Here is a 27307-nt window from a genome sequence, read left to right as displayed (position 1 = left end):
TTTTAATATTATTCATTAAAATCTAGCACATGATTTACAATCAAACTGTTTTTTGTAAATCAATTGTTGTATGTACCTTGTATTCCTATTGTTTGATTTGCTTGTTGTTTTTACACACTGATGATGTATTGTTATTTTCAGTATGAAACATCTGTACTTTCTTTAAAGTTTATTAGTGTGGTTATTATGTAATTTTGTTGTTTTGGATTTTCTTTGTAATATTCAAGACTTAGAGAGTTGTAAAATTGCAAAATATCCAGAATTAAAACAAAAAAGAATTATTAGGACAAGAGTATGGGGACAACTATGTGTTAGAATAATATCTTTAATTAAAAATAATTACTTGGCATTTCAACCTTCATGTGAAGGTCATTATCAGAAGCACACACACACACACACACACACACACACACATATATATATATATATATACACACACACACACACACAAAGTGACACAGGATACACTGCATTCCAGTAGAGGATATACTGCACACTGCTTAATAGCATGACCCAGAGAAGGGACAACTAAAAATAAACTATCCTGGAATGAGGAGCTACAGTTCTATGGGGAGGCGGGACCTGTTTGATTTATGAATTATGATATTAATTAGCTCTTGACCCAGATGCTATATAGACAGTAATCGGTAATCCATATCCTGGAAATTCTTAATTCATCACACTTGTAAAGATATGGGTGTTTAAGAATTATTATTACGGGCAACTCCAAGGAGTCCATAGACTCATCGAAGAAGGCCCTAACATCATGTCCATCACAACTATTCGACATTCACACAGCATCTATCATACTTCGCCTTGAACTCAGTTACAATCATGGCACCCACAACAGACTCTGGCAGCTTATTCCACTCATTCACCACACTCCAAGTAAAAAACCTACCTCTAATGCCCTTGCTAACCACACTCTTGCCCAGCTTCCATGTACGGCCCCTTGTCCTCCCACCACCAGTCCTATTCTCAAAAATATCTTCTGAATTAATCTTATAGAAACCCTTCAGTAATTTGAATGTCTCAATCATATCATCCCTTTTCTGCCTATCAACCAATTTCTGCAACCCACAAATCTTCAACCTGCTCTCATAAGGTTCATTCCACAGACCTGCTATCATTTTGGTCACTCATCTCTGGATCCTCTCCACCTCCTCCCCCTCCATAAAAAAACCCTTGCTCCCATATCTGGGGACAGTAGTCTAGATGGGGTTTTATCAAGACTCGATACAGAGGAACAATAACCTGTTTGTCTCTTCTTGTTAAAGTATTTTTCAGCAACCAAGTGATTTGATGAGCTGATTTAGCCACTTTTGCAATGTGCCAAATAAACTTCAATGGTATATCCACCAACACTCCCAAATCCCTGGTCTCGTCAATCTCCTGGAGTACAGTTCCACCAATGTGATATACTGCTGCTAATCTTTTCACCCCAAAATGCATAACCTTACATTTTGCCACATTAAAGTGACATCCATTCTCCTTAGCTCAGTCCTCAAAAACTATCCAAATCATCCTGCAAATTTTGACATCCTATGCACTCACTATTGCTCTACCCAACTTTTGCATCATCAGCAAACAAATGAACAATTCCTCTCAGATCCTTTCCTATATCTTTAATGAACAAATTGAATAGTGGTCCATGAAAAGACTCCTGCGGCACAACACTAGTCACAGGCCGTCTTTTGGACTCTACTCCTGAATAAACCACTCTATGATATCTCTCCATCAACAACCCTCCTATCCATCTCACCAACTGTATATCCATCCCCATCTGTTCCAGTTTACTGATTAGAGTTCCATGTGGTATCCTGTCAAAGGCCTTAGCAAGGTCCAGTAGAATCACTGTAAATCCATTACCCTTATCCAGTTTGGCCGTCACTGTGTTATAAAACGTGAGCAAGTTACCGAGGCATGATCTACCCTTCACAAAACCACGCTGTTCCCCCATACAGTATCCCATTTTCATCTATCCAATCCTGTATTTTCCTCTTGACTATTTTCTCCAAGTCCTTTACAACGATTCCTGATATGCTGATTGGTCGATAATTTACAACAGCAGTCTTGGAACCTCATGCAATGGAACTATTTTCCCCTCTTTGCACTCCCTTGGGGCTAACCCTGACCCGAGACTAAAATTAAACAAAATGGTCAAGGGCACTGATAATTCTTTAGCTGCTTCACGTACAACACGAACTGGTATACCATCCAATTCCACAGACGTATTGACATTGAGGTTTTGTAATTCACCTCCACTTCATTCTACCAAACCTGTATAAGCTGTTGGTTCTTTCATTCCTGCAATGTCACCACCTGGATGATATACTCTTGCAGAGTGCTCGCTCAGTAATTCTACTATATCAACTGATTAGGTTACCTCCCTACTATCGCCATTCTTTAAAATCATTCTGCCGTATACATTTTTTCTTTTACTTTCAACATATCGAAAAAACGGCTTGGGATTCTCTTTATTCTGCATGGCCAATGTTCTTTCATAATCCGTTTTTTGCTTTTCTTACCACACTCGTTACCCTTCTGCCGTCCACTTTATACCATTCATGTGCCTGCCGGTCACCTTTCTCCTTAAATTCCCTCTATAGTAGTAGTTTTTTTTTTTTTGCAGCTCAAGCTTGATGGTGTTATTCATCCATTTAACCCATACTTGATTTATTACTCGAACTCTAGGTATACAGTCGGCCATTGCCTCCTGCAAGCACTTCTTAACCGCCTCCTATATACTATCAACATCCAGCCCTTGCAGTTTTACATGCCATGCACTGAACCAATCAAACTCCTAAGCTTGTCATACTTACCAGCCCGATAATTTCACATGTATCCTGTCTTAATTGTAAATTCCACACCTTTAGCTACCTCCTAAGTCAAGACCCTATAATCACTCTCACCAATTGGTGGCAATGTGGTCAAATTCATTACAGCCAAATTCTCAGATGCAATTACTAGGTCAAGCACTCCCTGACCCCTAGTATTTTCCATTACATGCTGTCACAGATAGTTATCCCTTAATAACTGCATAAAGTCCAATTCATTCCTCCCATGTGACCTCTTTTCCTTCCAATCAATGTTACCATAGTTGAAATCTCACATAATAATTACCCTCCTTCCACTCATTTCTTCTATTTGCTCATGCATGCTATCTCCACCATCTATTCCATCACCTGGTCTATAGCAGCACCCAATTGTATATTTTGTTCTGCTAGCTTCAATCTCACACCAAATAGCTGCAAATGTGCTATTTTCTCTATCCTGCAGTTCAACTTCTATTCTCTTTGGATGCAGCTCATCAGCTATCATCAATAACTCTCCTCCCTCCATTTTATTCTCCCTGTCACTCCTGAACACGATTACCCCTCACATTCAATTCCACTAGCTATATCATCTTCTATCAGCCATGTTTCACTAATGCTAATAACCTGTGGCCTGGAAGTGCCCACCAAGGCCAAAAATTCTTCCTTCTTGTTCCTAATACTTCTGGCATTAGTATACATGAATTGCAGAAGCAGATTTGTCCCATCCCTATTTTGTTGCCTTATACTAACTATCCCATTCTGATTTGTTGTCCTTTTTTACTTGCTCGGGCATATTACACACACACACACACATTCATACACTCAACTGTCTCCCCAAAGTCTGTATATCTACTTTCCCCACCCCTTAATAACTCTAGTTTCCCTGATTCAGCACATCCACTTCCACTTCATTCAACAACACCTTTTCAAGTCTATGTACACCAAATCCATTCAACTTATATAAATACTTTCACCCATTGAACTCACTCTACACGTCCACAAATTCCACACCACTCCTCCTGCATAATCCGCTCATCAAGTCATTAGCAATTATGGCCCTCCTTCTATACTCTTCACTGTCATTCCGTGGCAACAGGCTCACCATCCTAATTCTCTCACTCTTCTCTTTTGCTACCTCATGTAATTCCTTCAAATCCTCTCTCATAGCCATTTTGTCTTCTTTCGAATCATTCGTCCCTGCTACTACTATCAATTGTTTCACCCTCTGCTTTTGCGCTCTAATAGACTCCCTTACATCCTTAATGTTTGCACCAGGTTGGTACGATTTGGTCAAACTCTCATCTATCACACCTCTTACTAAAGAATCTCCGTACAACACTCATTTCTTTCACTTTGTTTATACTCACGATCATACGCTTATTTTTCTTATCATACTTTTACCATTTATTAGTTGGTACGCTCGGTAAACATTTTTGCCAACACTCCAGTTGTCGATTCACCCTATGTATCGCTCTGCGCAACCGAGTGATCTCACTCATTTCATCTGTCTCATCATTTTTATTCTCCGATAATTCATTCATTCGTTCTGTATGTTTACCTTCATTCTCACTTTCAACGCCACTCTCACAGCTATCAGGTACCACCTCGCAAACATCACTATTCATACCTCGCATAGCACTGTTATCTAGATTCTCACTATCGACAATGATATCACTCACGCGACCTGAAACACACTTTAAATTCTCACATTCCTTACACTTTCTGCACACATTCACTCCACTATCATTGTCTAACCAGACTCCAACTGCTCTCCTTAAAGCATACATCTCACAAATGGTATACTGAATAAACTATTTTATATTAAAATTTTTAAACAAAGATGGCGATCTGGACGCCATTGTATTCCTTCTTATCGGCGCCATGTGCACGCTATTAATCGTATCTATCAAATTACTAATTGAAATAACTCAGCAAACACACAAAAATCACACACACACGCTAAGATACGAAAAGTAAACAATATTATGTAAGATTCAAGCAAATTTACCAATTATTACTTAAAATAATACTTATCTTTTCAGCAGCTCTCTACAAACACTACACACCATGTAGCCCTCTAGTAGCCCACAAGAATGCACTTAAAACATGTGCCTTGTGAAATGTTTTAAGTGCATTCTCTAGAAATGCCTGATTTCCCATAATTATTGTGTTTGATTAGATTATTAAATGACACCAATATACAATGGCTACATGAACAAAGAATTAACCAATATTTATATAAAATAAAACAAAATGAAGAAATTGAAATAGAATGGTTTGATATAAAAATGATACTTTACAGCAGCGATTGAAAGCTTAAAAAAGACCAAAAAATATAATAAAGAAAAAAATTAAAGATATGGGACGATATAATCAAAGAAATAACACAGTCCAACACAATTTTTGCTGACTTTTATATGAGACTTGTTTTTTACTTAATTTGGGTGCACTGATTTCAAATATCAAACCCATTTTTCTCTATCATGTCAGGTATTTCCTCTATGGCATTTTCTTTTTGCTAATTTGTAAGTTTTTGATAGTTTTAAGGAGGCAGTACTATTTAGAGGATCAAAGAAATCGATTTTTTAATATTATTTTCTGAAAGTATGTACTTTTAAAAATCTGTTCCTAACTTTTTATCAAGAAATTCGAAAAATTCCTGAAGATATAGCCTATTATTCAGAGTGGTGCGCAGATCAGAATCGGAGCGCTCGCCGCTCTCGCTTGTTAGTAAACGAATAAATACATAAGAACCTGCAATGGCATGTACTGGCGCTTTGAATGCGAGAGAGGCCGATAATTAGATACATAACTACTTAACAATATTCATTAAAAATTAAAAGAATATTTATAAAAAAATAACAATTTTACTTACACGAGTTTCAAGGAATAAATTTTTGTTTGTAGCAATTTCTGCTGTGTGTTCTGTTTTGGCAATCCCTTTGAATAGTCCAACAGTAGTCGGCCATCATGTGAGAATCCCATCTTCCTTGGTACCGATCTTCCATAGTTTTTAAGTCTTGATGAAATCTTTCGTCTTGTTCATCGCTTACAGCACCTAAATTCTCAGGAAATCTATCAAGATGACTGTATAGGAAATGAAGCTTTATGCTCATGTTGCAACCTAGGTACTGGAAATTTTCAAGCATTGTTTCCACTACATCTTTGTAATTGCATGCTTTTTTGTTTCCAAGAAAATTATTCGCAACCATCGCAAATGAAGTCCAGGCCTCTTTTTCAATTTCATTCATAGAGTTGATGAAATTTGGGTCTCTCATTAAAGTTCTAATTTGCGGTCCATCAAATACACCGGCTTTAATTTTTTCATAACTAAGTCGTGGAAATTTTTCACATATGTATTGGAAACAGTCACCTTGTAAATCTAAAGCTTTAACATAATGCTTCATAAGACCTAGTTTGATGTGTAGAGGTGGAAAAATTATTTTTTCTCTGTCGATTAAAGGTTGATTTATAACATTCTGTTCTCCAACATTTAAGGATATTCTAAGAGGCCAACGTTTCTGACTCCAGTGTTGGTTTCTAGCTCGACTATCCCAGAAGCATAGAAAACACGGAAACTTTGTATATCCTCTTTGAAGGCCAAGTAAAAAGTTCACCATTTTAAGTTCCACACAGATGATCCAGTTATGGTCTGTATATTTTAATAACTTCAGAACCTTTTTAATGTCCTGATATGTTTCCTTTAAGTGGACTGAATAGCCAATAGGAATTGAGCCGTATACATTCCAATTGTGTAGTAAGACACACTTGACACTTCTGCTTGAACAGTCGATAAATAAACGCCACTCATTTGGATGATATTGTACAACACTCATTTCAGTTAGTAAACCTGACACATTGTTACAGTAAACAAACCCACATTCGTGTTTAAAATATTGCACAAGATTACTTTCCCTGCTACGATAAAAAGTTATCTTCGTATCTTGCTCCAGTAAGTTTTTTTCATTTAATCTGGAAGCTAACAATTCCAATGATTCCTTTGATAGGCCAAATCTCTTACTAGGTCATTCAATTCCGCTTGAGTAAAATGTTGCAGTCCACAACTAGAAATTAAATTTTCATTGTCTAAATCAACATCCGGGTCTTGCTCCTCAAGAACATCTGGCATATCCCGATCATGCTCCTTCTCAAGTAAAGGAAGTCCTTTATAAATTGGCATGGCTATTTCATTGGAATGAGCAATTGGCTGAATTGCTGGGTCAAGATTTGGATACACAATTTTTTTCTTATTCTTCTTATTATAACCAGAAGTCTGAACTAAACAAAAATAGCAATCATCTACGTGATTTTTCGGTTCACGCCAAATCATTGGAATGCCAAAAGCTAATTTTTGGCGTTTTCCCTTGCTCCACTGTCATAAATTTTCTATACATGACTTACACACTTTATTTGAAGCCCATGAATTGTCCTGATCTGCAAGTTTTAAGTCAAAGTATGCAAAGTACACTTTCTTAATGAAATCAGTGATATCTGTCCTTTGACTAGGAACAGTAAAGCTGCCACAAATGTAGCAGAAGGAATCTACACTATTGACACATTTTCAAGTAGTAGAAGTGATGTATTTTCTTCACTACCGACTAACATGCAATTAACAAGACAAAAAAAAAAAAAACCAGAGACTTTATTGAAACGTTATAAGCGCTCATCATACTTTCACAATCGATTAACAATCGACTGATTTCGATCGTTCTTTGTCTGCTATGACGCATATAGCATTCGTTTGTTTTAGGCAGTTGTCATCGCCTACTTTTCATCACCCAAATGTATTAGGTCGGTTATCGGCCTCTCTCGCATTCAAAGTGCCAATACATGCCGTTGCAGGTTCTTACGCATTTATTCGTTTACTAAGAAGCGAGAGCGGTGAGTGCTCCGATTCTGATCTGCGCACTGCTTTGAATAATAGGCTATATCTTAGGGAATTTTTCGAATGTCTTGATAAAAAGTTAGGAACAGATTTTTAAAAGTACATACTTTTAGAAAATAATATTAAAAAATCGATTTGTTTGATCCTCTAAATAGTACTGCCTCCTTAGAACTATCAAAAACTTACAAATTAGCAAAAAGAAAACGCCATAGAGGAAAAACCTGACGTGATAGAGGAAAAACCTGACGTGATAGAGAAAAATTGATTTGATATTTGAAATCAGCAGAAAAAAAAATTTTTTTTTCTTGGCCAGTGTAACATATCATTAAGCAGTAAAATAGAAGATGAAATAGAATATAAAAGAATAAGAGCCATAGCTAAAAGAAAAGTCAGAAAATGACAGAGAATCATGGAACAAATTTGTTTCTAATTTAGAACATGATTTATATAAAATAAAATCCAATGCATATAAGATTTTGAAGCATTTAAGTACAGATACTAAAGAAAACGTAAAATTAAACACAAAATTGAAATTAGAAGAATTTCTAAATTTCTATATTTTTCTATATTCTGTATATAAATTTCTAAACGTATATATAGAATTGTAGACAGATTAATATTTTAAAAAAAGATAACTGGCAAACATTTAATGAAAATGAAAAGGATATAACTTAAGAAAAAATTAGAAATCAGCCTGAAAGAAACAGAAAACCACCTGGAGAAGATAAGTTAGGTTGAGAATTATATAAATACGCAGGAATAAAGTTCAAAGAAAGACTCTTATTATTTTTAAATAAAATTTGCTCAACTGGTATCCCCTCCCCAATAGAATGGTAAAAAGCAATTGTGATTCCTATCTTGAAGAAAGGTAATAGAGATGACCCTAAAAACTATAGAGGTATCAGTATACTAAATTCCTGTTACAAAATATACAGCAGAATTTTAAACAGCAAACTAATGAAATATTCCGAAAACTTTATTTTAGAAGTACAGAATGGATTTAGAAAAGGATTGTATCCTATTGTATGGAAGTGAAATCTGGACAATAAAACAAAAAGGCAAACAAATATTAATAACAGCTGAAATGAAGTTTATGAGAAAAACCGCAACGTACATTCTATTCGATCACGAAACAAATGAAGAAATTATGAAAGAATTAAACCATGCATCAGTAACAGTGTTGGACCGTCCCACTTAACTGACTATTCCATTTTTGTTGGTTTATTAATCTTATCTTTACCTCTTTAAATTCCTTTTTTATTCATTAGTTGTTGATTAATGCTCATCTGAATATAAAGAAATTTATATTATACTGCACCACCCTATATTCAGATTAGTCTAAATAATATAGAGGAATCAATCATCAACTATACTTTCATTATCACTTTATCTTCAGGCCGGGTTATTAATAGCTTTTAAGGCCTCCGCAAAGGTCCGATTAATTTTATGAGCGGTGCAATGAAAGAAAATCAGGCAAACACCAAGTTTAACTTAACAAAAGAAAACAATTAATGTGGCATAGTACAACATATACATTCAAGTATAACTATCTGCAAAAGGTTATCAAATTGAACAATTACAAAAATTCATAATCTTCTTGATTAGGTTTGAGGATTATGACTAATGTTGACATTTCTTAAAGCATTAGTATTTCTTTCACATAGATCTTTCTATCCAATTAGATGAATTAAATCATAAATACATTAGCTCAGTTTAAGGTAATCAGAATAATTACAATCCATTAACTATCATATATTCACTTTTCAGTTCTTTATGCTCGGTCAATCAGGTTGAGAATAGTTCTTAAAAGTTTAACCTTCCAAATGTTACTATAATTAATCTTATGACAGGCTACACTGTATTCTTTCTCAGTCAGCTATAGTTCGCCCACCGTTTCCAGGTCCCTGCTTCGCGTCTTTCCAAGAATAGTCGATTCATGCTAAAGGGGAGAAAAAAATGAAGGACGTCCGAATTGGTCGCCAACACGCGAAATCACGTGCTTTATAGGTAAAATTTTCCAACTGTTATACAAGCAACATAGTTAACTACAATAATCATAAAAGAGAAGTTAATTTTCCGACCGGTAATAATAAACAACTCATCCCACTATACGGACTGATTACCCTATTATCGGAATGGATTCTTCTTTTTCTGAGATGCGCAGAAGTGTCGAGGGACCTCAAATCGGTGGGCGAACTATACCACTCAATGGAACAACATAACACTTATTATTTTGAGGGGAAAGTACTTCTGTACATCTAACATCTGACCATTAATTGACACAACACCACAGCTAAGGTCAAAATATATCCGACGGAGATAACTGTTATAGCTTCACAGGTTATAGAAAGGACAACTCTTACCGGTTTACTGCTTCTACACATCGAACTCGCATAGGCACATTTGAAATTCTTGTTGACTTTTAATTTATGGCAACACAATTCAAAAGAAATCTTCCACTATAATAACTGAATTATAGACACAGAAATACACAAGTCTTGATGCACTTGGTTTAAGTTATCTACTAATTCCTTATTTTCTTCTATGTATTAACTTCAGTTCTGCACTATTCTTTCACTAACCATTTGGAATTTATCGTAGTATCAGAACTCCCATAGAAGTAATTCAAAATGCCTATTAATTCCTTGTCCTTTCCTAGTCAATTTTTGGCATATATTAATTCCCCTTCTGCCACTCACTACCTATCTCTATGCTGTCTCTAGGGCTTCTCCCTTACTTACTTTCGTTTTCCAATCAACTACATTCCTTCTTCCTGCCAAAATCCGGTTTTAACCAATTCAGCTTATATCCACTGGCTTCTCTGTTTATACACAGTAGCTCACGTTCTCAGCACGAGTTAACTAAAATAAACTCCGTTTCTCCTTCAGCAGCCAATCAAATCCAATCAGAAGAATTACATAAAATCACTCTTACATACAGAAATAAAAGATATATCACAATTCATATAATATACATTTAAATTTGCATACATACAGTTTCTTATAATAAATTTTACAGAATGAACTAAATAAAATGAATGACATGTTTATATAGTCTTTTCATTATTATTACATATTTTAAGATTAAATAATTAATTAATAACAAACAAAACAAAGTATTTATATGAATAATATATTACAAGCAAGAGACTAACAACAAATAATATTTACAAGTCTTGCTTATGACATGGTGGATTATGTTAAATGTGAATGAAGTATTAAAACATAAAATATCTTCATTCACAACTTAACAACAGAAAAAATTTTACAAATATAAACACAAATGGATGAAAGAATGAAAACAGAAAGATTACCAAAACAAGCCTTAAATTACAAACAACTAGAAAAAAGAAAACCAGGATGTCCTCTTAAGAGATTCAATGATGACTTCTAAGGCCAGAACAGGCCACTTGAGGCCTAAATTCTTGACAAGCATGATGATGATGACGACTGAGTTTGATGTGTCATTTCTATTTTATTTTCATTGGAACTGTACATCCCATTTCACTTATGTATGGTGAATTACAGGTGCATCAGAAGTAATGTCTATCTGGGTGGGTGGAAGCTGAGTGGGCTCTTTAGTTTTGTGAGTAGTTTAAATGTTGTATGTATGTAACATTCAATTTATTTTTTCCAACATTGCCTTTAATGTATGTAATGGCAAATGGCCTTATTGTAATTTTTTTTTAATCATTTTTGAAGTGTGTTGAGAAGCTAAAATGACATTACTTAAAACAGAATAGGAGAGTACATGTTAGCTAAACAAATGACAGAAGCAAGAATGGTAAAAAGGAAATCCAAATGGGTATAAATATATAGATGGGTTGATGCGATTAGGAATGCTAATTTAGACAGCTGACCAATTTAAAGGCCCAACAAATAACAGTTCAATACAGAAGAAAGTTGCTAACTGGAGGCTACTCACAAAATATCATATTGTCTTGTATATTCCATGAGAGTATACATGCACCAAAAAATTATTAAGATACATACATTTAGAAGAAAAAATAGTATGAATAGTTTTTTTTAAACAAATAAATCAAACAAATCACAAAAACAATTAGAAAGAATTATTCATTTTCATTAATTAAACAGTCTGAGATACATCTGAATAATTTATGATTTCTACAGGCTTGCACATGATTCAGAATAATTAACTGTAAGTTACTTACCCAGGTTCTTTACCTTCATATGGATACAGTGCTTTGGCACATGGTAAAGACTGTAAAACCTGAAAAGAATGTATACATTCAATGACATTTATAACAATTAAGATTGCATATCTGTCAAATATTAAAAGGTGAGGTAATCATAAATGTAAAAAGTAAAATTATTAAATTTATCGATCAGATATTATTGAAGCACCTAATTGCAGACATGATAAAGTTTCTAAAAATGATTTCAACAAGCAACAGAACAACAAATTATATTTAATATATGCATATTTTGCAATATGTTACTGATATAATCAAGACATAATGACAATCAATGCACAAATCTAAGTAAACACAGCCTATCCAAAGTCAGTCATTATTTATTTATGTATATATGTACTTAAGAGATGTAACCATGTCTTGCCAATTTGTATTCAGCCATTGTCATTTAACTACAAATACCCACCACCACTTACATATCAGAAATTCTTTTCAAATTGGAGAATCAATAAATTACTTACACTTTCTTTCATTGTAATATACATTCATAATGGTATACTCAGTAGGTTCTGCTCTCTTACTCTTATTCAAGGAATTTGATCTAGATAAACTTGCTAGTTAGTTAACTCATCTTTTGATGGGCAGTTTGGAACAACTTGAAAATGCAGATGACAGGCTACTGGCTCAAAATGTAAAATCTTTTGCTCACATTTGCAAAATCATGTGCTCCTCTTAGGACAGGTCGTATTATTGTCTAAAATAAAAATCTGTACAAGTGGTTGGCATTTTCTGAGTAGTCTATATCACCAAAGCTGGCCCTTTCTTTACTACCACATGGAACAAGTGTTCTATAAATGAGCAATGAAAATTTTAGAACAAATTATTTCATGGGAATTTCAATTTTTTTATTTTGTATTTTTTTTATGTTCCGCTTTTTTCCCCCTCACTGGAAGATATATATGCTGTGATTTCTCCTTGTTTAAAAAAAAAAAAAAATGTTTGAACTTATTTCTTTCATTAGATTCAGGAACAGACAGACTATTTATGCATAAAATTGTATACAAACCCAAAATAAGTTCATTCTTCTTTTTTTTTTTCCCTTTTAATTTCATGAAATTTGTTTTTTTTTTCTTTGTTTTTTTTTGGGGGGGGGGGGGGGAGTTCAATGTCTCATTTCCAGAGTTCCTTAACGTGGTTGTTTAATAAAAAGGCAAGGGTCTCAAAGGAGTACAAAAGTGTTTCACTTCATAAAGTGGATGACAAGACTGAGGCTTTAAATTCATAAATCAGTTTATCTGAAGTGATTAAGAGAAGTTGGGGAACGCTAGATTGATGACTGGGTTGATAATACCAAAATTTTCTGAGCGTCAACTTAAGTCTATTAGGAGAAGGTCGAGTTTAACAATATACTTACTTATTACAACAAAGAGACAAATGTATTGTATAATTGACTCCCACTGCAGCAAACTAATAGGGACAGGACAGTTTGCTAGAGTGAATTTCTCTTAACATTCCATTATACTCATGGGACTTTGATTGAAACTTGTCACTAGTTTCTTATAATGAGCAAGTTTGTTATACCTATGTTTGCAAGAGTGAGTCAGCTATATGCAGTAGTATAGATTTTTGCAAAGAACTTTGCAATATGTCCAGAAAAAAAAGAAGGTCAAATATGCATACAGAGAAATGGATCTATAACTATAGAATAACACGTATGCCACAGTAACTAACTTTTTTATTAAGTAAATATTTTGTCTTATCATAAGACATCATCAGTATAATGTATCGAACAACAAAATGGAATGAATTCAGAAAACAGTAGTGTGCATGTTTAAATTGGAATCCCTCTATGTATACAGTCATATGCTCATGGATTAAAACTATTGGGCTGAAATTAAAATTAATTAAATTAAATTAAAATATAGCAGATAATTATTTAATAGAATTGAGGATAACAATTTCCCAAACTTTTGGCATAGTGAGACAGTCGTTCCAATTAAGATTAGGTCTATGAAGTAAAGCTTCAGCACTTTCTTTATATAAACATTCATGTTTATATAAAGAAAGAAAAAGCATTTTCGATTCCATGTTGTGTAAGGACAGATTTGTGAGGTTTGATAATATGGATGTGGTCTTGATGTTCTGCGATATCTTTTTTTTATAATCTTCCTGTTTGTCCAAAGCAAGACAAGTTACACAAACATAGTACTTTGTATATGCCAGGTAACATCATTGGTGAGAGTTTGTCTTTTGGAGAAGGCAGCAACTTGTGAATCCGGTTGATGGGTTTTGTAAGTAGCAATGAGTCGATATTTTTCATAATTTTTGCCAAATGTTCAGAGATCTCTTTAATACGAGGGTAGTCTGAAAAGTTCTCGGCCTAACAATGAAAAAACGAATTTATAATTTTTAAGTTATTTTTATTTTTCAACATAATCTCCCTTAAGACTAATACGTTTATTCCAGTGATGCTTCAGCGCCATTATCCCATCCCTGTAGTGGTTCTCAGTAAGATCTGAGATACCCCTCTACAGCTGCAATCACCTCTCAAGTCGAAGAAAAACGCTGACAGTGAGGAAGAGTTTTAGTTGTGGGAAGAGACAGAAGTTAGAGGGAGCCAAATCTGGGGAATAGGGTTGATGTTCCAACAATTCATAGTGCAGATCCCTTAATCTTCCCATCGCCAAAACCTTATGGGCAGGTGAATTGCCCTGATGAAAGATAATTTTTTTTTCTGCAAAGAGAGTCTTTTCTCATGAATTTTTTCATCTAGTCTGGTTAAAAGATTGGAATAATATTCCCTGGTTATTGTTTTATCCCTTTCAAGATAATTAATAATCAAAATGCCTTTAGCAACCCCAAACACCGATGCCACGACCTTTCCTGCTGATGGAACCGGCTTTGTCTTCTTTGGCAGTGAACAACCATCTTCTGGCCACTGTTTTGACTGTTGTTTGGATTCTGGTGTGTAATGGTGAATCCAAGTCCATAGTATCCATAGTAATAAATCAACACACAAAATCAGTTTCATTCTCATTAAAATGCTCCAAGAAATGTTCAGAGATTTTCATGCGAGTGCACAAGGCTTTTTTTATTTGCAATTCTTGATGCAAAATATATCCTATATGTTCTTTTGAAATGCCTATAGTCTCAGCAATTTCACGCACTTTGACTTGCCAGCCATTCAATACCATATTGTGCACTTGATCAATGATTTCTGGTGTTGTTATGCTTTTTGGACATCCTTCACATGGATCATCTTCAAGCCTGGCACAGCCATGTTTAAACTCGGCAGCCCATTTCTTAATTGTCGAAAACGAAGGAGAAGAGTGCCCAGAAACTTTTATGAACTTCGAATGAATTTCTTTTGGCATTAAACCTTTTTTTAACAAAGAATTTTTATAACCACACAATACTCAATTTTATCCATTTCAAGGGATACAGACAACACTTTTACTTCAGACAGTTGTATAAAACAAACTACTTGATTGAATGACTTGCAATTTCGCATGGATGCTTATGACAGATGTACCAACTTAGAAAAAAAAAAATCTTGCCGATAGTGTTGCATTCAATTGTTGGGGCCAAGAACTTTTCAGACCACCCTCATGTATGGTATGGGAGTCCTGTGGACTTCTTGTCTGGGTTGATTTGTGGGAGAGTGATTAATTATTTTTAGGGTTGTTATTGGATTATATCCATTTGTACAAAGAGAGAAAGCAAGAAGCCAAGAGAGTTGTGGCACAGGCGAAGGCCATGGCATATCAAGATCTGTATGATCAATTAGAAACAAAGGAAGGACAGAGAAAAATTTACCAACTAGCGAAATGTAGAAATAAAGCAGCTAAGGACATCTTACATGTGAGGCAGATCAAAGATGCTGAAGGAAGAGTATTATGGAGGGATGTGGACATAAGAAACAGATGGAAAATATACTTTGAGGGACTTCTGAATGAGGAAAATGCAAGGACTCACAGAGGAGATGGGCAGCCTTCTGAGGGGATGGTGCAGAACATCAGTAGAATGGAAGTGACGGAGGCCATGAAGAGGATGAGGAATGGAAAAGCGGTGGGCCCCGACAGAATTCCAGTGGAGGCATGGAAGGCACTGGGGGAAGAGGGAATTGACCTGCTGTGGGAACTGTTCATGAAAGTTTGCCAACAGGAAAATATACCCGAGGAATGGAGGGAGAGTACTCTTGTTCCCATCTACAAGGGTAAAGGGGATGCACAAGACTGTAAAAATTACAGAGGAATAAAGTTGATGTCCCACACAATGAAGATCCTAGAAAGGGTTCTTGATGGTAGATTGAGGGAGGAGGTGGAGATTGCAAAGGAACAATTTGGCTTCATGCCTGGTAGATCAACAACAGATGCTATCTTTGGGTTACGACAGATGATGGAAAAATATCGAGAGAAACAAAGGGAGCTACATCTGGTATTTATTGATCTGGAGAAAGCATACGATAGAGTGCCAAGGCAAGAAGTCTGGAGGTGTCTGAGGGAGAAGAAGGTGCCGGAGAAATATGTCAGGTTGGTGCACGAAATGTACAGAAATGTGAAGACAAGTGTTCGGACCTGTTTGGGACAGACAGAAAGTTTTCAAGTAACAGTTGGCTTGCATCAAGGGTCAGCATTAAGTCCGTTTCTGTTTAATATTGTGATGGAGGTGGTAACAGAGGAGGTGAGAGAAGATGCACCTTGGACAATGCTGTATGCAGATGACATCTTGCTGTGTGTAGATTCAAGAGAAGAAGCGGAAACTAAACTGGAAAGATGGAGAAAAGTACTGGAAGAGAGAGGTATGAGACTGAGCAGAAGTAAGACAGAGTATATGTGTTGCGCAGTGGGCGGTGGCCAGGAGACAGACCTGGAGCTGGAAGGAAATGTCATCAGGAAGGTGAGAGACTTTAGATACTTAGGTTCGACAGTGGAAGAAGATGGAGGAGGTGAGAAGGAAGTGGGATGCAGGATACAAGCAGGTTGGAGGAACTGGAGGGAGATGGCTGGAGTGTTATGTGATAAGAGGGTGCCGATCAATCTGAAAGGCAAAATTTATAGGACAGTAGTGAGGCCAGCTATGACATATGCTATAGAAACTGTGGCCCTGAGGAAAAATAACATTAGCAGGATGGAAGTAGCAGAGATGAGAATGCTTAGGTGGATGTGCGGTGTGACCAGAAAGGATCATCTGAGAAATGACTATGTCAGGGGAACAGTGAAAGTTACGAACTTAGGAGCGAAAATACAGGAGGCAAGGTTGAGATGGTTTGGTCATGTGATGAGGAGAGAGGACGAATATGTGGGAAGAAGGGTCATGCAGATGGATGTGCAAGGAAGGCGGAAGCGTGGGCGGCCAAAGAAGAGATGGAGGGAGCTGGTAGAAGAGGACTTGAAGATGAAGAACTTGGATGTGGTGACAGCCCAAGACAGGAAGGTGTGGAGGAGACTCATAATAAACAGTGACCCCACTTAAGTGGGAGAAGCTGCAGAAGAAGAAGAAGAAGAATTGGATTATATCCATTTACAGTAGTAAGGCTGTTTCTTTCATAATTTCTGATTCTTGTTTTACAGATTCTTCAGAAGAACAAATCTGTGTGCTTTGGATATTAGAGATTTTATGATGCTACATTTTTGACAACGATGGTGAGCTGATGTATTATGGATATAATGACCAGAAAAAGTTGGTCTTCAGTAGACAGAAGTGGAAATGGATCAATCTTGTTTATACTGGATGTGTACATCAAGAAACGAAATACCTTTTACTTACCTCATGATTCTTTTTCTAGTGTGAACTTGATATGAGGATGCATGGCGATGAATTTGTAGAAATGAGTAGAGTTCAGGTTCTGTGTGACTCCAAACTGCAAAGATGTCATCGACGTAGTATAGCCAAATTGTTTGTTCTGAGTCAAGAGAGAAAATTTTATCTTCTAGGTGTGTTCAAGAAAAAAGTTAGCTAAGTTAAGTGATAAGGGTGAGCCCACTGCTGTTCCTTCCTCTTATTTATATATTTTATCTTTCCATGTGAAGTAACCTGATGCGTTTGCAAATTTGAATAATTCCACTATGTTCTGTGGAAATTTTTGAGTTAACAATTCTATTGTCTCTTTGCGAGAGATATTAGTGAGGAGAGAGAGAGAGAGAGAGAGAGACAATATCAAAGCTTACTAACATGTCTGTATCTGCTAGTTTAATGTCTTTTATCCTTGTATGAAATTCTATGGAATTTTTTTTATCAAAGAAGCTGAGTGGCCTGTGAAGGGGGATGATCCACTTAGACCTATTGTGGATTCTATAGGCAGTTCCAGGTATAAAATACCAATATTTCATGTCTAACCTAGCCTGTGAAAGGGCAGAGAAAGTTAGATAGAAATCTTGATATTTTATACATGGGACTGCCTATAGAATCCACCTATAGATAACATTAAAGAGAAGAAAGGCAATAAAAGCAACAAGGAATATAACATCTGCATAGACAAGAACAAAATAAAATGTTGGATGTTCTTATGTAGCCTATCACAAAGTTCTTATCTTTAGGAATTAGAATTCAATCCAAGGCTTCAGTAATTCAAGGCTTTATTAATATCTCAGATGCATGAAATAAAGCTCAAATTATATAGCTTAAAAATTCCTTAAAAATTACTACTGCATTATCCATGCTGAATGATGTGACAGAATGAAAATCCTGTCACATCATTCAGCCATTACTTACCTATATTCACATAATGAGTGGGTTACAAAATTAACAAACAGATCATTCACACATGATGAATTCAATGTCTTATCAAAAGGTCTGGATTTTTAGGAATGAGTGAAGTTAGGTGGCCAGGATCAGGCAAAACTCAAGTCAATGACATGACAATGTATCACTCTGGAAGTTGTGAAAACAACCATCAAAACGGAGTTGGAATAATAATAAACAAAGATATCAATAAGTCACTGTTGAGCTTCATCCCTTACTCAGATAGGATGATGTCATTAAAACTGAAAGGACAACCACTAGATGTTAATCTTATACAGGTCTATGCCCCTACTGCTGACAAGAGTGATACCGAGATTGAAGAATTTTATGATCAATTAAAAGAACTAATGAAAAATGCAAAAAAGCATGATATTAATATAGTCATGGGTGATTTCAATGCTAAAGTTGGGAAAGGTAGAAGTGGAGATGAGTTGGCGAACATGGACTGGGCACAAGAAATGAGAGAGGTGACCGTCTTTTTTAATTCTGCCAGGAAGAGGAGCTAATAATCACAAGCACATGTTTAAGCTACCACCTCGAAGATTGTATACTTGGCGATCACCAAAGGATAATAATGGGAATATAGTCAGAAACCAAATTGATTACTTGCTAATTAATCAATGATTTCGAAGTTCTATAAAGAGTACAAAAACCTATCTTAGTGCAGATAATGCTTCTGATCATGACCTACTGGTGGAAGAGTTACAACCTAGACTGAAAGCTATACTTAAGAAACATCAACAAAAAAGGTTTGATTTGGGAAAATTAAAAACCACAGAAATAAGAAGCAAATTGAGTCAAGATCTGAATCAAGAGCTAGCACTTATCAAGAATGATGACATCATAAGGGTTGATGAATCGTGGGACAAATTGAAATCTGTCTTCATAGAGAAATGTACCAATACCTTATATCCTAATAGAGCAGTAAAAAAGAAAGATTGGATGACTGATGAAATTCTTTCTCTCATGGATCAACGCAGATCATATAAAAATCGTAATCCAACAAAATATACAGAGGTTCAGAAAATTATTAAACACAAGATCAAAGAAGCAAAAGAAATCTGGATGAATGAAAAATGTAAAGAAATAGAAATTCTACAGGAAAAGCATGACAATTTTAATCTACACACAGAAAAAGATGAAAGAGAAATATGTAAGAAAAAACAATCCTGTATCCTTTGAAACAAAAAGGGAGAAATTATATGCAAAAAGGATGACAAAATACAAGAATGGGTGAAATATATAGAAGAACTCTTTACTGATAACAGACAGAACCCAGAAAATACTTATGAACATATGGAAGGGCCATGCATTCTAAGATCAGAGGTAGAATGTGCACTAAACTCAGCTAAAAATGGTAAAGCCCTAGGACCAGACAGAATACCAGCAGAAATAGTAAAGTTATTAGAAGGTGACAACATTAACATATTAGTAAAGCTATTTAATAAGATCTATGATACAAGCATAATCGCTCAAGACTGGTTACAGTCAACCTTCATCATGCTACCTAAAAAAGTAAATGCAAAACTTGCAATGACTATAGAATGATCAGCCTAATGAGTCATGTTCTCAAAATGTTTCTGAAAATAATTCAAAAAAGAATATACAGAAAATGTGAAGACACCATCAGTGATATCCAATTCGGCTTTAGAAACAGCTTGGGAACAAGAAAGGCCCTTTTCTGTTCTCAGATCTTATTTCAAAAATGTATTGACCAAAACAAGGTAATATTCATTTGCTTCATCGACTTCGAGAAAGCATTTGACAAAGTCCAACATGCTAAAATGACTGTACTGTTAATAAGAATTCGATTAGATGGTAAAGACATCAGGATCATTGAAAACTTATATTGGAACCAAAAGGCATCTGTTCAAGTTGATGACATTATTACAGACTCCATTAACATCAAATGAGGAGTAAGGCAAGGATGTGTGCTGTCACCTCTTCTTTTTAACATCTACTCAGAAGCCATATTTCAAAAAGTCTTGGAAGGAAGAAAGGAAGGGATTAGTGTAAATGGTGAAATCATCAGTAACATCTGATATGACGATGATACAGCTCTTCTGGCTGACAATATTCAGGATCTTCAAAATCTTTTGGAACTAATAAATGAAGAGAGTGAAAAAATGGGATTAAAAATAAATATCACCAAAACTAAATTCATGGTCATAAGTAAGAAACCAATTCTTAATTTAGCACTTTCTTTAAATAGGAAACAAATAGAAAGAGCGGCAAAGTTTAAATATCTGGGATGCTGGTTAAATGAAGATTGCAATCCAGAAATGGAAATAAAAGTTAGAATTGAAATGGCAAGAAAAAATTTTCCCTTGATGAAATCAACACTGTGTAACCGCAGTTTAAACTTAGAGCTTAGAGTACGCATTGTTAAATGTATGGTCTGTACTGCTGTACGGTGCAGAAACTTGGACCTTGAAGACAACATCAATAAAAAGACTTGAAGCCTTTGAGATGTGGTTATACAGACGAATGTTAAAAATCCCATCGACAGCAAAAACGTCCAATCAGGAAGTACTGGAACAAATGGGGAAATCACGTGAACTTTTAGATACCATAAAAAGAAGGAAAACTGCATATCTTAGTCACCTACTTCGTAATGAAAAATATAAAGATACTTCAACTGATTATAAAAGGGAAGATAAATGGAAGAAGAGGACAAGGAAGACGAAGAAAATCTTGGCTGGCAGACATCAGACAGTGGACTGATATGAACTCTGAGAGACTGCTCAGAGTAGCTGAGAATCGCTCAAAATTTGCCAAGGTGGTCACCAACCTCCAATAGGAGATGGCACTCAAAGAAGATGAAAAAAGGCATCAGAGACTAATGAACAGAAAAAGCAAATAAATTGAAGTTTGAAGTGGTGAGATTCCATAGGAAGCAAAACTACCTACTTTGAATATGCCCTTCTCAGAAATGCAAACTCTTTATTCTTTATTATTTTTATTTTTTTTAAATAACGAAACCTGTGGTGAGATCATAATTAAAAGAAACATGCGTATTAACAACAGTGAAAATTATTTACTTGTAAATATTTCATCCTAAGTATCATAGGACATCATCAGTACAGTAGTTTAAACAATAATAGGAATAACACACAGTTAGGGTGCATGATTACAACAGAATCTCATTAAACGTGTGCAACGTGTTACAGAAGTTAAAAAAAAACAAAAAAAAAACGACATTCTTACTATTCCTAAAGTATGGGAAATTGTCATACAAAATTGTGTAAAATAATTATTAGTTTTTTTTGTTTTTTTTTAACTTCTGTAACACGTTACGCATGTTTAATGAGATTCTGTTGTAATCATGCGCCCTAACTGTATGTTATTCCTATTATTGTTTAAACTACTGTACTGATGATGTTCTAAGATACTTAGGATGAAATATTTACAAGTAAATAATTTTCACTGTGGTTAATACGTGTGTTTTTCTTAATTATTCTTTATGCTGCAACACTAAGAATCTCATCATATAGCTGATAAGGTTCTGGTGGATATCATAGATTACATAAACTTAATATTTTGCTCATGGACAAACCAAGCTAAAATGTAATGCAGAGACCTGACTAAGAGCCAAAATAAACAAATTAAATAAATTACTGGACCAGGTACATTCATGGGATGCTAACCACTATTGAAAAAGTGATCATTCATCATGCTCATCCTCCACATATCTATATGTGGAGGATGAGCACGATGTCTTCCCAAGGTTCATGAAGATGGTTACCCATTACATCCTCCATTTGATTGTAATTGCTCTTCCACTTACTGTCTTCCTAAATATGTTTTTAGCTGTGATTTCAATGATAAAATTAAGGAGCTGTATTTGCTAGAAATAATGATTTATTTGATGTAGTTTCCCTATTCACAAATGTACCACTTCAGGAAACTTCACAACTTACAAGCTGACTTGCCTGAGGACACTGTTAACTTGTTTAAATCTGCCATCGATACTGGCCATTTTACATAGCAGAATAAACTGCATGAGCAACTGAATGAAGAGGGAAATTCATGGAACATCTGAAAAATTTACTCTTTACTATCATTCAAAAGAAATATAAAAAATTGATTACTATCTTTTTCCTACAACCTCGTATCTAGCATTGATTTGTGGATATCTTTGCGGTTTGGTCTCACTCAGAGATAGAGACACCGTGATCCATCACAGAAAACAGGTGTTAACAAAATTCTTATACACAGAGAGCTGAGCAATCTGTTCTTCTGATTCCTTTCGTTTGGAAGAACTAAATAAAATAAAAATCACACTGACTACTAATGGATATAATGAAACCACCATACTGAAAATTATCAATTGATATCATCCCTAAACCAGAATATCATCCCTCAAACCAGAAAACGATAATATGTCTTCACAAGTATTATCTATACACCACCTTCAAACCAGCTCATAAACAGTCTTGTTTTCTACAAAGATACATTAACAACTCTTTCCTTGTCTGGTGTCTATCAAGTGCTCCGCTCATGTCAACTTTGATAAGACTAAAATTAGAATCCAAGAACATCAGAACTAAATCAAAATTCTCAGAATGTAAGAAGTTTGGCCTTGTTTATCCTGCCAATGACACTAGACAGAGCTATTTGGAAATGAACAACCCAGATTCTTCATTCAAACAGATGTAAGTTCAGTTGCCTGTTTCTTGAAACTTGTGAAACTTTACAACACCATCTGAATTTTAACTACTCTGATTGCATGCCACTCTCAAAGGTTTTGGTAATCACTATTTTTTTTTTTAATGTAATAATGAATAAGTAAGTAACCTTATATTTGAATTATATAAGCTATTCACTGTCCCCCTTTGAACCGTAATAGTTGTTAACTGATTCTCTTCTTGGTGATGTTCCTGTGAAATAGGATGAAATATACCGGAGTTTAATAAATTCAAAGTTTCTACATATGCAAGCTATTATAAAATATATCAGTGACAAAGGTTAAATAAAGGTGCATGTGTGCAGCCCGGTGGAGCCACACATTTGTGGCCTTCCTTTTCCCTGATACTGCTACTCATACCCAACTCTGTGATATCAATCAGAGGTCTGCTTTTCAATTCAATTCAATTTGGCACTTAAATATCAATTAATGTGGAATCCCATCCAATGGTTTTGCAAAAAAAAAAAAAAAAAAGGACAATTTATGCCTTTCCTGTATCAAATGCTTTTGTGACTGAAACAAGAATGTCTTTTAACAAATCACACTCTCCCTCATAAATAATATTATCCTTACTCGCCCAATTTTGTACCCAATTGCTTTTTATTATTTTTTTTACTTGGTTACCATGTAAATTATATTATTGTTTTATTTTTACATTTACTTTATTAATATTTTTTATTATTTTATTTTATTAATTAAATATTAATTTTAACCAAGTGCAAGTTAACAAAGTTTCTATACAACTGGTCTAGTTGTATAGAAATATAAATACAAGTGTAATTTACTTTGTAACAAAGCGAAAAAAACTTTCTACAACTATCTCTGATCCAGAGTATTTTAATAATAAGCAAATACAGCTGTTTCCTAATTGTATATAGAAAATATGACTTATGCATTAATTCACTCTTTATTCACTCTTAGTATCTTTCTGGGTCTGGCTCCCACTGATGAGACCTCAATAATGGATTTGAAAACCAGCAATATGACATATACATGCTTTACAATAGTGTATTTTGGAAACTTTATTGTTCAGAAAGACGATTTTTGCATTTAGAAAGAAGCATTCTAGGAGGTATCGAATTTTTGGCTAGGTGGTGTACCACATTATGCAATATTCACCATGGGAAGATAAAAATCTGTCTATTTTTAATATGGAGCCACATAAAGGTTTTTTAAACGGTTCCATCCTCTTAGTTCAATGTTATGAATCTTATGATCAATTGAAGGGACGACTGGAGAGCAACCACAGGCAGAGGCCAACTCAAGACATCTAAACTCAGATAAGGCTAACCACCTGGGTATCAGTCATATTTGCACTTTAGTTTCAATTGGTCTTTTGGTTGTTCATCTGCATGAGACTGGTGAAAAAAGGAAAAATGATAGCCTCTGGCTGTATGATGATATAAAAGAGTTTAGGCTTTTTTTTTCTCTCTCTCATACATACTATCTATCTGTCTTTTCATTCTCCTAATACTATTACTAACTACTCTAGTCCTATGATGAACATCCCTTTACTTTATCACCTCAATAATAGTTGAAAATAATCAGGATAGTGATCCTTCCCTTAATGTATAGCAGTATTCTTTGTCCTAACGGAAGCATGCTTTACATTTTGGGATGATGAGGTAACTGATATGAAGTCAATTCTCTTTCTTCCTTTCAGACATATATATTGCTATGCATTAAGGGAAGGGTCACTACCCAGACCAGCTTCAACCTGCATCGAGGTCTCATCAGTGGGAACCAAATCCAGGAAGATACTGAGGTTAAATTAATGCACAAGTATTTACCTTATTAAAATACACCGGATCATAGATAGTTGCTGAAAGTTTTTTTTCACTGAGTTACAAAGTAAATCATGAGGAAGGTTCCAAAGGTTTCCGGCCTTATATACAAAATTTGTGCCAATTTTAAAACACTGTGCATACCAGTTTCAACTCTCTACCTGCATCATTCAGATGGAGCGCACGTTAAGTGGCTGTAATGTTAAAAAACTGATTACCATGCTGTGATAAAGTTTTTCACCAGAGAATGGCTTTCTCCAAGTGCTATCAAACGGCAATTGAATGGTGTTTATGGGGAAGCTTCTCCTTCACATTCCACCATGAAGGAATGGGCTAAACAGTTTTCACCTAGGAAGAGAGAGCATCGAAGATGATCCTCATGATGATCAGCCTGTGGAAGTGATGACTGAGGAAAATGTCTCCCTTGTTGAGGAGGAACTGCTCAATGATAGACAACTGAAACACAAAGAAATCTCAGAAAGGTTGGGGTTTTCTATAACACGTCATGAGAAGCTTCACATGATGAAGGTCAGTGCAAGGTGGATGCCCTGACTTCTCTCGCCAATTCAGAAGGAGCATCATGTGACCTGTTCCTGCAAGTTTTTAGAGTTTTGCCAAGGGAATCAGAGAGAAGTGATGGAATTCAATATCACTGCAAATGAAACCATCGTCCTTTATTATGATCTTCTTTCCAAAAGGGAATCCATGGAGTGATGCAAACTGGGCAAAGCACTGCCGAGGAAAGCCAAAGTCACTTATTCCACCAAGATCATGGCAACGATCTTTTGGGATTGCTGGGGAATACCACTGTGAATGCAGAATATTATGCTTCACTCCTATACAAACTGTGTGACGTCATAAAGGAGAACAGACGAGGAATGCTGAGTGATGGTTTTTCGCCTGCTTCACGACAATGCCCCAGTCCATATGGCTGTGGTTGCAAAGGCTGCAGTGAAGGGACTGCGGCTTCCAGGAGATTGAAAACTTGCCCCACAATGAAGATATAGCAGACTACTACTACTTCTTGAAATTGAAGAAAGACCTTCGAGGAAGTAAATTTGCAGATGACAATGAGGTGAGAGATGCAGTTTTAGGCCATTTTGCAGACAAAAAGAGAGACTATTTTTTTCAATGGCACAGAAATGTTAATTCAAAGATGTGAAAAGTGTGTTGAAGTAAAGGGAGATTATGCTGAAAAGTGACACAGTTGTATTCTTTCTATCACCTCTAAAAGTTAGCCAGGCCAGAAACCTATGGAACTACCCTCATATACTTGCCAAGCAATTATATTCTTGTTTAATTCTTTCCTGAAATGTAAGCAAACAAAGTTTATGCATAAAGTACCTTCACAGCTAGGCTGCTAACTTCACAACTGTGAAGTCAACAGCGTAACTTTTATTCCCAGTCATCATAGATATCTACTTTTCTGCCATCCTTAGAGGTTCTTTCCCTTGGAAGAACAATTATATACAAATATATGCAGTGCAATGGGTTCTCCCTCCACAATTCTCATGGCCGATTTTTACATGGAGTTTTGAAAAGCATGCTCTTGACACAGCTCCAATTTAAGCCTTCTATCTGGCTAAGATATACCGGTGTATGTCTTTCTATCACCTCTAAAAGTTAGCCAGGCCAGAAACCTATGGAACTACCCTCATATACTTGCCAAGCAATTATATTCTTGTTTAATTCTTTCCTGAAATGTAAGCAAACAAAGTTTATGCATAAAGTACCTTCACAGCTAGGCTGCTAACTTCACAACTGTGAAGTCAACAGCGTAACTTTTATTCCCAGTCATCATAGATATCTACTTTTCTGCCATCCTTAGAGGTTCTTTCCCTTGGAAGAACAATTATATACAAATATATGCAGTGCAATGGGTTCTCCCTCCACAATTCTCATGGCCGATTTTTACATGGAGTTTTGAAAAGCATGCTCTTGACACAGCTCCAATTTAAGCCTTCTATCTGGCTAAGATATACCGGTGTATGTCTTCAACATGGACTCAAGGCCTACATACATTTCTCCTGTACTTAACAACCAACATTCAAGAATCTGTTTTACTATGGAAAAGAGATTAACAATAGTCTTGCCTTTCAGCCCACCTTAATAACATGTCTTTAATGGTAACCTTTCTTTCCCAATATACAGAAAACACACTGTCAGTTACATTGACATCCTCCTCCTATCCAGCAATATGGTAATATTAAAACTAACTAACAGAGCCATCAAGAGCTC

General features: G+C 35.4%; 1 protein-coding gene across 1 annotated transcript in view; it reads right to left on the bottom strand.

Moving 5' to 3' along the window:
- Nucleotides 1-27307, bottom strand: part of POSH (SH3 domain containing ring finger posh) — a 552023-nt gene that overhangs the window by 424163 nt on the left and 100553 nt on the right. The window contains exon 3 of the mRNA XM_090395956.1: nt 11873-11931. Within this exon, the coding sequence (XP_090252082.1) occupies nt 11873-11931 (59 nt within the window). The remainder of the gene's footprint in view (nt 1-11872; nt 11932-27307) is intronic.

This window comes from Typopeltis vanoorti, chromosome 7, assembly GCF_054136105.1.
Source record: "Typopeltis vanoorti isolate ZY-2024b chromosome 7, IOZ_Tvanoo_1.0, whole genome shotgun sequence".
Lineage (NCBI taxonomy): Eukaryota > Metazoa > Arthropoda > Arachnida > Uropygi > Thelyphonidae > Typopeltis > Typopeltis vanoorti.
This window is presented reverse-complemented; position numbering and strand designations above follow the sequence as displayed.